This window comes from Mytilus californianus, unplaced genomic scaffold (assembly GCF_021869535.1).
Source record: "Mytilus californianus isolate M0D057914Y unplaced genomic scaffold, xbMytCali1.0.p SCAF_4, whole genome shotgun sequence".
Classification (NCBI taxonomy): Eukaryota; Metazoa; Mollusca; class Bivalvia; order Mytilida; family Mytilidae; genus Mytilus; species Mytilus californianus.
The window spans coordinates 118,844,725-118,858,555 of NW_026262690.1; the positions used below are offsets into that span (position 1 = coordinate 118,844,725).

The window sequence follows — 13,831 nt, forward strand, 5'->3', positions numbered from 1 at the left end:
ATTAGATATGATGTTACACAATGTTTATCTATTTTTAAATTATAATCAAATATAAAGATAGTTCCAAATATTTTTTTTTTCATTTGTCACAAACTAATATAGATCTGCAACTTATCTATTAATGTCAACAACGTTATCTACACAATGTAATGAAATGAAATATATCCTTTAATAAAAATAGATTATTATCTAATTAAAGGAGTTCACTTCATAAAAAAAAATATATATATATATATATATAACAATCAGAAAATTAGTTTATACAGAATGACAAACAAACCTTACCACAAAATTCTTCAAACAATTTACCAAATAAAAGAAAAAAATCAAAAATGTCATTTATCATTAATACAATGTCTTTTAAAAATCTTTTAAAAAATGAGTTATTTCCTTTGATACAGAAATGGAGTAATTCATCAAAAATTGAATTCTTGGGAAAGGACTATAACTCAACAACGAGAAAAGCTAAAATCGTGAAAATTGAATTTGACCTTCATTTAGTCACATGAAATACAACATATCTTAATATGAAAAAATTTCGTCAAAGCGTTTTTATGTTAATGAACGGACACTGTTTGGCAGCCGCCCGCCCTGCCGTACATCCCCAAATCAATAACCAAATTTTCCTTCGAAAATCCGATTAAAAATCTTTGATCAACAATGATTAGTTAGAATGAGAGGACAAATAATGACAAAAAAAAACAAAACATAAACATGTAAAAATAGTTCAAATTTTCCAAAATTGCTTTTAGATGATCTGTTTTGTCAAGAAAAAAACGAACCTTTTCATACAACATATTTATTTTTTCCATTTCCATTAAAGTTAAGTATGACCAAGTTGGATGCAAACTCTTACAAAAATCTTATACATTTAGTATTCATTAATTTACTTTGTTCAAATTAAATATTGTGACCATTGATTTGATTTACATTTTTAATGAGAGCATAGTAGGCATTTAAACAATAGTGGCATCATATTTAGTCTGTCTTCCTAATCACAAAACACTTTTTAACAAAAGAAATATATCGTTTGAAAATAGTAATGTCTCTCTATAATAGAACTATATGTTAAATATTTGTGCATTTCACTTAAGATAAGTAAATATCTTTAACAATTATACAGATGGGTGCAGTCGAGAAATTTTAAGCGGACAGGCACGTTAACTTCGTCGTTGGTAGACCAGACCTAGGTCTGCTTTTTTAGGACTGCTGCAGACCTATTGACAAGTCTGCTCCAGACCAGACCTGAGGTCAAGTCTGCTATTGACCAGTCCTGAGGACAGGTCTGCCAAGACCAGACTTGTGTACAGGTCTGCTCCTGACCAGACCTGTGGACAGTTCTGCTACTGACCAGACATGTGGACAGGTCTGTTTATGACCAATTACCGTGTTTAAGACTTTTCATACAAGACCTTACCTTTTATTATGTAAAACATAATCGTTTTGTTCTTTTTCCCAGTATAGCAAATTACTTTACTTGTTAGACTCTATATATAGATATTATACACATTAAAAAAATCTTTTTTTCAGTTCATATTCTTATTTACATAAACAATGGCTATAAAAGTACACACGTGTGGTCACATGCAGCTATCATCAAGGAAAGGAAAGTTTTTGTTTAATTAAAAGGCGGATAGAAAGGTTATCCAACGCATCGGAACAATATTTTTATATCATTAGATATCAACATCATTGTTGACGTTGCTTCGTTCCCATTTTTTACAGTCTCTTCCTAAATTTAACGCTATGTATTACAAGGATATTTCACCATGTTTGCCTTGGATTTACAATTCAGTTTTCGACAAAATGTTCAAAAGAAAATTGTACAGTGTTATTGTACATAAGGTGTTTAATTATGAACAATCTCGTCAATTTCGTCAGATAAATCCTTTATGGATTATAAATGATATCTGGGACGTCCGAAAAAATATACTCGTTGTGAACATGAATGAAATATTTACCACTTGATGTTTAGCTACCAACAAAATCAATCAACCGACATAATATACTAACAGTATACTTTTCCCAGAAGTGAACTTCTCATACTTTTCATTGTAAAGTACAAATGAAATCAGTCATGTCAGTGTTGGATGATGCGGTCGAATAGTTTTATTATACAAACCATACTGAACTACTGACTTTAGCGACAGTTCAATATTACGAATACAGAGATGAAATGCTGGCACTCTAAATTGATGCAGATTTAGTATTCATTGTTTTCCAATATTGCTTTCATTTGTATTATACAATCCATCCTGACATAAAAAATAAATGTGGATAGTGTCCACATGTGGATACAGATGATGCCCCCGCTTGCATATAATATAATTATAAAGGGACATAACTGAAGAACGGTAAAAGTGACGCTACCCAAATTTGAACTTGATCTGATTTATGTGGTAATAAGCATTGTGTGTAAATCTCATAACATTTGGTTGAGGCTAACTTAAGTAGAGAACAGAAACTAAAAATTCAGAAATTTTTCTATTTGTAAACACGCATAACTCTAGAACGGTTGTGTATAAGTTTTATAACATTTGGTTGAGACAAACTAAAGTTAGAGAAAGGAAACGAAAAATTCAGCAATTTTTATGTTTATAAAGGGACATAACTCAAGAATGGTAAAAGTGTCGCCACCAAATTTCGTACTTAATCTGTATTATGTAGTAATAGGCATTGTGTATAAGTTTCATAACATTTGGTTGAGGCAAACTAAAGTTAGAAAACGGAAACAAAAAATTTGTACTTGATCTTAGTTTTGTGTTAATGAATATTGTGTATAGGTTTCATAAAGTTTGGTTGGGCCAAACTTAAGTTACAGAATGGAAACTAAAAATTTTGCAATCTTTCTTTTTATAAAGGGGCATAACTTAATAATGGTTAAAGTGACACTACTCAAATTCAACTTGATCTGTGTTTTATCAGTAGAAGTCAAAATTAAACATTGCATTGTATAAAGCATTGATTGTAGTTGATTCAACTATAATCATGGACAAAGGAAGATAACTCCAATTTTAAAAATTACTTGATATTTAGAAGAAATAGAAATTTTGCAATTTTTCCATTTATAAAGGATCATAACTCTAGAACAGTTAATGTGACGCCACCAAAGTTCAAACTTGATCTGTGTTTTGTGGTAATAAGCATTGTGTATAAGTTTCATAACATTTGGTTGAGGCAAACTTAAGTCAGAGAACGGAAACTAAAAAATTTGCAATTGTTCCATTTATAAAGGGGCATAACTCTAGAACGGTTTAAGTGACGCCACCAAAATTCAAACTTGATCTGTGTTTTGTGGTATTAAGCATTGTGTATAAGTTTCATGTCATTTGGTTGAGGCAAACTCAAGTTAGAGAACGGAAACCAATTTTGGGACGTACGTACGTACGTCAGTATAGACGGACAAGGGTAAAACTTAATGCCCCCCGCTACGGCGGGGGCATAAAAACTTCTGATTTATAATAATGCTATATAGATTTACATTCTAAAGTGCATATATGGTCAGTTTTGTTTGATGCGGTCAAATAATTTTGCTATACGAGTCAGCTTGAGGTATAAAAACTACTGAAATGTATTACGTAACAAATCTATCGAACGAAAGGAGGACATGCTGGCACTCTAAGTTTATGGGGACAAAATTTTGTATTCATTGTGTTCCAATATTACCGTCTTTAGTATTATACATTCAATCCTGACATAAAAATATTACTATTTAACTATGCGGCTATACAATAACATGCTATTTAGATTTACATAATAAAGTGCAAATGTGGTCTGTTTCGGTTGATGCCGTCAAATAATTTTGTTGTACAAGTCAGCGTGAGGTAACAAAACTACTGAAATTTTGTTCCGAGACAATATATGGAATAAAAAGAGGACATGCTGGCAATCTAAATTGATGAGGACAAAATTTGGTAGTCATTGTGTTTCAATATTGCTGTCATTTGTATTATACAATACATCCTGACATAAAAATATTACTGAATTATTATGCCTCTATATAGATTTACATAATAAAGTGCAAATATGGTCAGTTTTGGTTGATGCAGTCAAATAATTTTGTTGTACGAATCAGCATGGTCAGCCTTAAATATCAAAACTACTGAATTTTTGTTACGTATCAATATACTGAATAAAAAAAGGACATGCTGGCACTCTGAATTTGTGCGGACAAAATATTGTAGTCATTGTGTTCCAATACTGCTGTCATTTGTATTATACAATCCATCCTGACATCAAAATATTGCTGATTTACTATGCGGCTATATAGATTTACATAATAAACATGATAAAGTGCAAATATGGTCAGTTTTGGTTCATGGGTTAAAATATTTTTGTCATACGAGTCAGCCTGAGATATCAAATCTATTATAATTTTGTTGGGAGACAATATTTTGAATAAAAAGAGGACATGCTGGCAATATAAATTGATGCGGACAAAATTTTTTAGTCATTGTGTTCCTATATTGCTGTCATTTGTATTATACAATTTTTCCTGACATAAAAATATTTCTGATTTTTTTATGCGGCTTTTTAAATAAGCATAATAAAGTGCAAATATGGTCAGTTTTTGTTGATGCAATCAAATAATTTTGTTGTACAAGTCAGCCTGAGGTATCAAAACTACTGAAATTTTGTTGAGAGACAATATTTTGTAACAAAAAGAGGACATGCTGGCTCTCTTATTTGATGCGGACAACATTTTGTAGTCATTGTGTTCCAATATTGCTGTCATTTGTATTATACAAGCCATCCCGACATAAAAATATTACTGAATTATTATGCGGCTATATAGATTTACATAATAAAGTGCAAATATGGTTAATTTTGGTAGATGCTGTCAAATAATTTTGTTGTACGAGTCAGCCTGAGGTTCCAAACTACTGAAATTTGGTTGCGAGACAATATTTTTAACAAAAAGAGGAGATGCCGGCACTCTTGACTGATGTGGACAAAATTTAATTCAACATAAATGCAGCTTTGAAATAAAAGTATATGTGATAACTATACTATGTTAACATATTATTCTTTACAATAAAATCTATTTCTCTACTATAGTAACATACCTGATTACAATAGTCTATTAATAAATGTAAAACATTTTTTTTACAATTATAGCAAATCTTTTCATCATAGTACAATGTCACTTTGACTATTACATGTTTTGTCCTAATATTTGTATTTTGTAAAAAAAAAACTCAGATAAATATTAATATTTATTATAGATTTAAATGCACATATTTCTAATATGTCAAGCAATATAAGCAATAACTTGTATGTCTCTTGAAAATAGGTAGTACATTAAACTGTCAATTGAACTCGTATTCACATATACCACACACAAGTTTGAATATCAGCATAGCATTAATGACAACCTTTAAAACATTAAAAAAATTGTTTAAACTTTAATTTCAAACTATTTTTTGACAGGAATGTTGATGAATCATAGCATTGTGACCTCTTTCATAGGCAGTTTTTTAAGCTGACTGATCACATTTATTATAGTCTGCTCCTCTGTCTAACAACATCTTTACTATTTCTGTATAACCATGTTCACAAGCCTTCATTACAGGTGATTTACCATCATCATCACATTTATTACAGTCTGCTCCTTTGTCTAATAACATCTTAACTATTTCTGAATGACCATGTTCACAAGCCTTCATTAAAGGTGACTGACCAATCATGTCACATTTATTACAGTCTACTTTTCTGTCTAACAGCATCTTAACTTTTTCTGTTTGACCATGTTCACAAGCATTCATTACAGGTGACTGACCCAACATGTCACATTTATTGTAATCTGCTTCTCTGTCTAACAACATCTTCACTTTTTCTGTATATCCGTATAAACAAGCCTTTATTAAAGCTGACTCATCCCACCAGTCACATATATTGTAGTCTACTCCTCTGTTTAACAACATCTTTACTATTTCTGTATGACCATGTTGAGAAGCTTTCAATAAAGGTGACTGACCCAATATGTCACATTTATTACAGTCTGCTCCTCTGTCTAACAACATCTTCACTATTTCTGTATGACCATGTTCACAAGCCTTCATTACAGGTGATTCACCATCATCATCACATTCATTACAGTCTGCTCCTCTGTCTAACAACATGTTTACTATTTCTGTATGACCATGTTCACAAGCAATCATTTCAGGTGACTGACCCAACCTATCACATTTATTATAGACTGCTCCTTTGTCTAACAACATCTTCACTATTTCTGTATGACCAGGTTGAGAAGCTTTCAATAAAGGTGACTGACCCAATATGTCACATTTATTACAGTCTGCTCCTCTGTCTAACAACATCTTCACTATTTCTGTATGACCATGTTCACAAGCCTTCATTATAGGTGACTGACCCAATATGTCACATTTATTACAGTCTACTTCTCTGTCTAACAACATATTCACTATTTCTGTATGACCATGTTCACAAGCCTTTATTACAAGTGACTGACCCAAATTGTCACATTTATTACAGTCTACTTCTCTGTCTAACAACATTATCGCTAATTCTGTATGACCATGTTCACAAGCCTTCATTACAGGTGACTGACCCCTCCTGTCACATTTATCACAGTCTGCTCCTCTGTCTAACAACATCTTTACTATTTCTGTATGACCATGTTCACAAGCCTTTATAACAGGTGACTGACCCAATATGTCACATTTATAACAGTCTGCTCCTCTTTCAAACAACATCTTCACTATTTCTGTATGACCATGTCCACAAGCCAACATTACAGATGATTTACCATTATTATCACATTTATTATAGTCGACTCCTTTGTCTAACAATATCTTCACTATTTCTATATGACCATGTTCACAAGCCTTTATTACAGGTGACTGACCCAATATGTCACATTTTTTACAGTCTGCTCCTCTGTCTAACAACATCTTTACTATTTCTGTATGACCGTGTTCACAAGCCTTCATTACAGGTGACTGACCATTATATGTACACCTGTGTATATTTACCCCATGATCACAACACCACTTGACCAAAGAAGTATCTCCTATATAACAACAATGTAATAAACAAGTATCATAGGTATTGTCATCCACAAACTTCATAGGAAGAAAAGTTCTTGTACGTGGATTACCTTCATCACAGATATTTGCCAGTCGTCTCTGGTAGGATATATCTAGTGTTTTCAAATAGCAGAGAAAATTCTGTGTGAACTGAGATATCTTCATATTGATGTTACTGAATACATCTTGAACTTTTCCCTTTGACCAGTCATCAATCATTCTCTGTATATACATCTGATGATATTTTTGTGGTATTATAGTAATAAACTGATCCATCTCATCATTACTTTCTAATAAAAATCTGTCCTTAATTAAACTACTATCGGCATTCTTTATCAAGCAATAGATTATCTTTTGTCCGTAGATCTTAGCAAGAAAGTCAAATATTTTATCATGTATTATCTTGTACATGTTCTGTTCTTTTTTTGTGAATGTATGTGTGAGTGAGTCAAGTTCATCCTGTAATACAAGTCTTGATGTTCCCCTGTCTAATCTGCATGCCTCACATGTGTTTTCAATGATAATCCTGGTTTCTTCATTCAACTCTTCTGTCAACATTTCTTCCTTTAATTTGTTGTTAAACATGACACATAAAGCCAAAGCACAGTATTTAGCATAATGCCCTTTCTTCAGAAACTTATCAATCTCTGCTTCATAAATTGAAAATGGATTTTGAAAGAAATCTGTTATAATAAGTTCAGGATTATCATGGTACAATTTACATAAAAGAGGAAAACAGTCATAAATATCATAAAAGTCACCTATCTCAGAGGCTTTTGCATTGAGATACATTTTAGCTATTGCTTCTTTTTCCACTTTTGACAAGCAAATGTTTTCAGATAAAATGTTACATACACATGACTTAAAAACTGATAAAGAATTAAACTTTTCATCTTGGTACACTTGTAACCGACATGCTGCAAGTATTTTTGTTTGCTTTTTATCCAGACTTTTTTTTATATCCTCCATGACTGGTTCCCAACATTTAATGTCACTTTGGTCCAGCGAAAAGTTTCCACATAAATCATCAATAACAAACAATGTTTTCTTTTTAGGATTGTACAAATTAATAATGTCATGTGGGGCTGTCACCAGAAGGACATCAAACTCTTCTTCTGCCATTTGTAAAGCCACATGTCTCAGTGTTGCTGTTTTCCCTACACCAGAACTAGCAGTAATTGTTACACAGCTGTTTTCTTTTATACATTTGAGTACATACTGGGCAGCTCTTGTATTTATAAACATCCTATCATCATTGTCCTTCCAATCTTTAAGTGTATCATTAATTCTTTCTGAAATATAAATTCCGGAAAATATCATCATAACTGACATAGAAATATAAATAAAGAAATATTGTATCCTTACTAACATAAAAATATCTGGATAACATACTGTGGATTCATTATTAATCGTGGGATACCAATTTGCTTGGATTTCGTTGGTACAGGCATGACAGGTGAACCACATATTTAAATATTCAATGTATTAAAAGTTTTCTACTGTGTTGAATGCAGACTTGGGTAAAACAACAAAATTACATATCCAAGAAATTGCAAGATTTCGTCAATCAACATAAATTGGTACCCACGAAAATAAATGTAGTTCATCATTTCACTACAGGAATAATCAGCTAATTGCTATATTACATCTGTGTGTATAATTTATATGTATAATTTATTTCTTGTTAATCAACGTTCTCCTGATTACTTCTATAACATTCTTAATAATTCATGCTTATCCTTTTTTTGCTGTTTATAATTTCTCTCTTTCCAATATTGTTTCCATTACAAAATCCTAAATTTCATTTTACATATTGATGATCTGGTAGTGCTGATATTTTTTTCTGTTTACATTGTCTCTCTATTTTGTTTTATTTTTGCCCAAACATAAAAAGCAAAAACACAAGAGTGCACACGCTGAAATGTCTTGCCTTCTTTACTAACCATTGATTTTATGTTGATAGTCCTAAATATAAAGCTTTACTACAAGTATCACATAAACTTAACATGATCCAAGAAAATGAGGCCAAGGTCAGATAAACCAAACAAGAAATACATGTACACCTTACAATCATTTAATACACCAAATATAGTTGACCTATGACTTATAGTTTCTAAGAAATAGACTTAACCAAGACAAGAGTGCACACGCTGAAATGTCTCGCCTTCTTTACTAATCATTGATATTATGTTGATAGTCCTAAACATAAAGCTTTATTACAACTGTCACATAAACTTAACATTAACCAAGTAAAATAAACATTGACAAATGAACCATGAAAATGAGGTCAAGGTCAGATGAACAATGCTAGGCAGGCATGTACAGCTAACAATTCTTCCATACAACAAATATAGTTGACCTATTGATTATAGTTTAAGAAAAACAGACCAAAACACAAAAAACTTAACACTGAGCAATGAACCTTGAAAATGAGGTCAAGGTCAAATAAAACCTGCGTGACTGACATATAGATCATAAAATATTTCCATACACCAAATATAGTTGAACTTTTGCATATAGTATTAGAAAAAAAGACCAGAACTCAAAAACTTAACTTTGACCACTGAACCATGAAAATGAGGTCAAGGTCAGATGACACCTGCCAGCTAGACATGTACACCTTACAATCATTCCATACACCAAATATAGTAGACCTATTGCATACAGTATAAGAAAAACAGACCAAAACACAAAAACTTAACTATAACCACTGAACCATGAAAATGAGGTCAAGGTCAGATGACACCTGCCAGTTGGACATGTACACCTTACAATCCTTCCATACACCAAATATAGTAGACCTATTGCTTACAGTATAAGAAAAACGGACCAAAACACAAAAACTTAACTATAACCACTGAACCATGAAAATGAGGTCAAGGTCAGATGACACCTGCCATTTGGACATGTACACCTTACAGTCCTTCCATACACCGAATATACTAGACCTATTGCTTATAGTATCTGAGATATGGACTTGACCACCAAAACTTAACCTTGTTCACTGATCCATGAAATGAGGTTTGAGGTCAAGTGAAAACTGTATGACAGGCATGAGGACCTTGCAAGGTACGCACATACCAAATATAGTTATCCTATTACTTATAATAAGAGAGAATTTAACATTACAAAAAATCTTAACTTTTTTTTCAAGTAGTCACTGATCCATGAAAATGAGGTCAAGGACATTGGACATGTGACTGACGGAAACTTCGTAACATGAGGCATCCATATACAAAGTATGAAGCATCCAGGTCTTCCACCTTCTAAAATATGAAGCTTTTAAGAAGTTAGCTAACGCCGCCGCCGGATCACTATCCCTATGTCGAGCTTTCTGCGACAAAAGTCACAGGCTCGACAAAAACTAAACATTGACCAATGAACCATGAAAATGAGGTCAAGTAGTTATCAAAGGTACCAGTCTTATAATTTGTTACGCCAGACGTGTGTTTCGTCTACATAAAACTCATCAGTGACGCTCAGATCAAAATAGTTAGAAAGCTAAACAAGTATAAAGTTGACCTTTTGCTTATAGTTTAAGAAAAACAGACCAAATCACAAAAACTTAACACTGAGCAATGAACCGTGAAAATGAGGTCAAGGTCAAATAAAACCTGTGTGTACATCATAAAATATTTCCATACACCAAATATAGTTGACCTATTGCATATAGTATTAGAAAAAAAGACCAAAACTCAAAAACTTAACTTTGACCACTGAACCATGGAAATGAGGTCAAGGTCAGATGACACCTACCAGTTGGACATGTACACCTTACAATCCTTCCATACACCAAATATAGAAGACCTATTGTTTATAGTATCTGATATATGGACTTGACCACCAAAACTTATCCTTGTTTACTGATCCATGAAATGAGGTCAAGGTCAAATGAAAACTGTCTGGTGGGCATGAGGACCTTCAAGGTACACACATACTAAATAAAGTTATCCTATTAATCATAATAATAAAGAAATTAAAATTACAAAAAAATCTTAACTTTTTTTTCAAGTGGTCACTTAACCATGAAAATGAGGTCAAGGACAATGGACATTTGACAGACGGAAACTTCGTAACATAAGGTATCTATATAAAAAGTATGAAGCATCCAGGTATTCCACCTTCTAAAATATAAAGCTTTTAAGAAGTGAACTAACGCCGCCGCCTCCGCTGCCAGTTCATTATCCCTAGTATGTCGAGCTTTCTGCGACAGAATTCACAGGCTCAACAAAAATCCTCATTTAACATGTTTAAAGGAATCACTCTGATAAAAGAGAAGATTTTTTTAAAAGTTAAAAGACGACGAGGTACGAGGGATGCCAAGTAATGAGAAAGTTACAAATCAAGCATCTACCAGAATAATTTAAAATATTGCGCTATGCAAAACCATAAAGGTACAAACAGCCTGAAAAAGCTGAAACAATATACTTGCTACATAACAATATTACCAGATTTGACATTCTAATTCATTTGAAAATCCAAAGGTTTCTACCTCTTACCAACCAAGAATTCTTTAAATATTGATCTTCAAGATATCAACCTACCTCACTGTGTTAACCTCTGACATTTCATGCTATTTAATTCACCTCCCCGTTGACTTCTTTGATTGAAAGGTGTTCAGATGACTCTCCAGAATTGATCTCTAGCATCCCAAACTACTAACCTGATCTCTCGTGAAACAGCTAACATAAAAATCATCAACAGACCTCCTTTTCTAACCTCTACACAAGAAATCAACCTATCAACAATAGAGATGATTAATCACATTCCCAGGAATCAGTTAAAATGGGATCTCCCAATGTATTGAGTAGATGAACCCCTAGTCCTTTCAAACTGTTTACCTCTTATATTCCATGGTACAGTATCCTTTTGTGAAGTCTTTATTGTTTCCATTTCTTGTGTTACTTTCCTATGGTCATCCTGTAGTATCTCATGAGATTTCTTCACTTCAGCATGGCGTTCTTGTAGTAATTCATGAGATTTTATCAAACTTTCAAATGAGTCTTTTAGTTCCCGGATTTCATTATTAGAATGTTTGATGTCCATCATTATTTCTTGGTTGGTTTGATCTAATGGTTTGGTTTTTAGATGATCACACTCCTGCTTCATTTGCTGCCCACCTAATCTATCTATGGCCTGTCAAATATACAATAATTATTTTTTAGTTATTCTATGAGGTATTTACCATTTGTCATTCTTCATAACTTGAATAAAAAAAAATCCAGATTCAGAAGAGAGTTATACTTTGTCTCAATAAGAACCAATGATCTATGGCAATCAGCTCACAGCTCTCACAAATCTGATCGACAGCAATCAGCTTGGTAAAGTACTATGGATTTATTATTATACTTTATACATGAGGAAAACGACACATTGAAATACTTGGCACAATTCAAAGTGCTTGTAACTTTGATACAAGAAAATGTTAAATCAGGAAATACGGCCCCAAAAACATTGCAAAACCATCTCCAACCATGAAAATCAAATTTGATACATGAATCCTAAGTATATTAAAAGACCACATTGTTGAATCACTCATTCATTTTATATTTTGAACCTGGGCTTGATTCTTTTGGAATTCTCTTAAGATTTGCTTTTTTTCTTAATGTGCATGAAACAAGCCGAAAGTGTGGTAATAAATAACAAACAAGAACATCTATAAAACTTCCAAAACTTTAGAAAATCAAAAGTTTGATTTAAAAACATTTAGGAAAACACAATTACAATTTATTCATAAAATTCCAATTACTTGAAACACAACAAGGACAATCTAGCTTATACACAATTTGAAGATTTCCATGAAATTTGCAATCTTTCTTGGATTAAACTACTGCTGCAGACGGCACAATCCTTAAGATTATAGGAAAAGATAACATATCTAAAACTTCCTCTGTTGATATCATTGATATTGTTAATAACAGACAAGGTAAACAATAGGTCTCATTACAAATAAATCAATAAAAATCAACCAATTAAGCATAGATTAGATTATCATACACTTGATGATCTCTTATCTATATTTAAAACTAAAGGCTCTTAAGAGCCTGTCTGACTCACCTTTGTCTATGTGCATATTCAACAATGAAGACGAGAATAGAATTCATGACAAAAATCTCTGTTTTGTTTGTCTTTGCATTGCTAATCAATTTGTCTGTTGAGCTTCTCTCAATCTTCTTTAGATTTTGCTCAAAACACAAAAGAGGGTAAACAACAGTGCACATACTGAATGTCTCACCTTTTTTACTAACCCTTGATATTATGTTGATAGTGCTAAAAAAAACTTTACTACAACTATCACATAAACTTTCATTTGTTCACTGATCCATGATATGAGGTACAGGTCAAGTTAAAACTGTCTGACAGGCATGAGGACCTTACAAGGTACGCACACACCAAAAATAGTTATCTTATTAATCATAACAAGAGAAAAATTCAGAATACTAAATAATCTTAACTTTTTTTCAAGTAGTCACTGAACCATGAAACTGAGGTTAAGGACAATGGAAATGTGACGGAAACTTCATAACATAAGGCATCTATAAACAAAGTATGAAAGGTCCAGGTTAAGGCTTTTAAGAAGTTTGTTTGCGCCCCCACTACCGCTGGATCACTATCCCTTTGTCAACCTTTCTGCGACAGATGTCACAGGTTCCACAAAAACTACATTTATTTCAAGCACTTGCTGAAATAGGAAAATGAGGACAAGCACAATTGATATATGACAGATGGAAACATTGAAATATAAGGCATCTGTATACAAAGTATGAAGCATCCAGGTCTAG

The 13,831-nt window shown here is 32.5% G+C and overlaps 2 protein-coding genes across 2 annotated transcripts in view; both read right to left on the reverse strand.

Moving 5' to 3' along the window:
- The window catches only part of LOC127737204 (putative ankyrin repeat protein RBE_0220), a 49,429-nt gene that overhangs the window by 33,953 nt on the left and 1,645 nt on the right, over nt 1–13,831 (reverse strand). The window lies entirely within an intron of this gene.
- Nucleotides 5,010–13,831, reverse strand: part of LOC127737205 (uncharacterized) — a 544,729-nt gene continuing 535,907 nt past the window's right edge. Inside the window, exons 3-6 of the mRNA XM_052247737.1 lie at nt 11,891–12,185; nt 6,176–8,341; nt 5,603–5,908; nt 5,010–5,080 (exon numbers count right to left, since the gene is read on the reverse strand). Coding sequence (XP_052103697.1) covers nt 5,010–5,080; nt 5,603–5,908; nt 6,176–8,341; nt 11,891–12,185 — 2,838 coding nt within the window. The remainder of the gene's footprint in view (nt 5,081–5,602; nt 5,909–6,175; nt 8,342–11,890; nt 12,186–13,831) is intronic.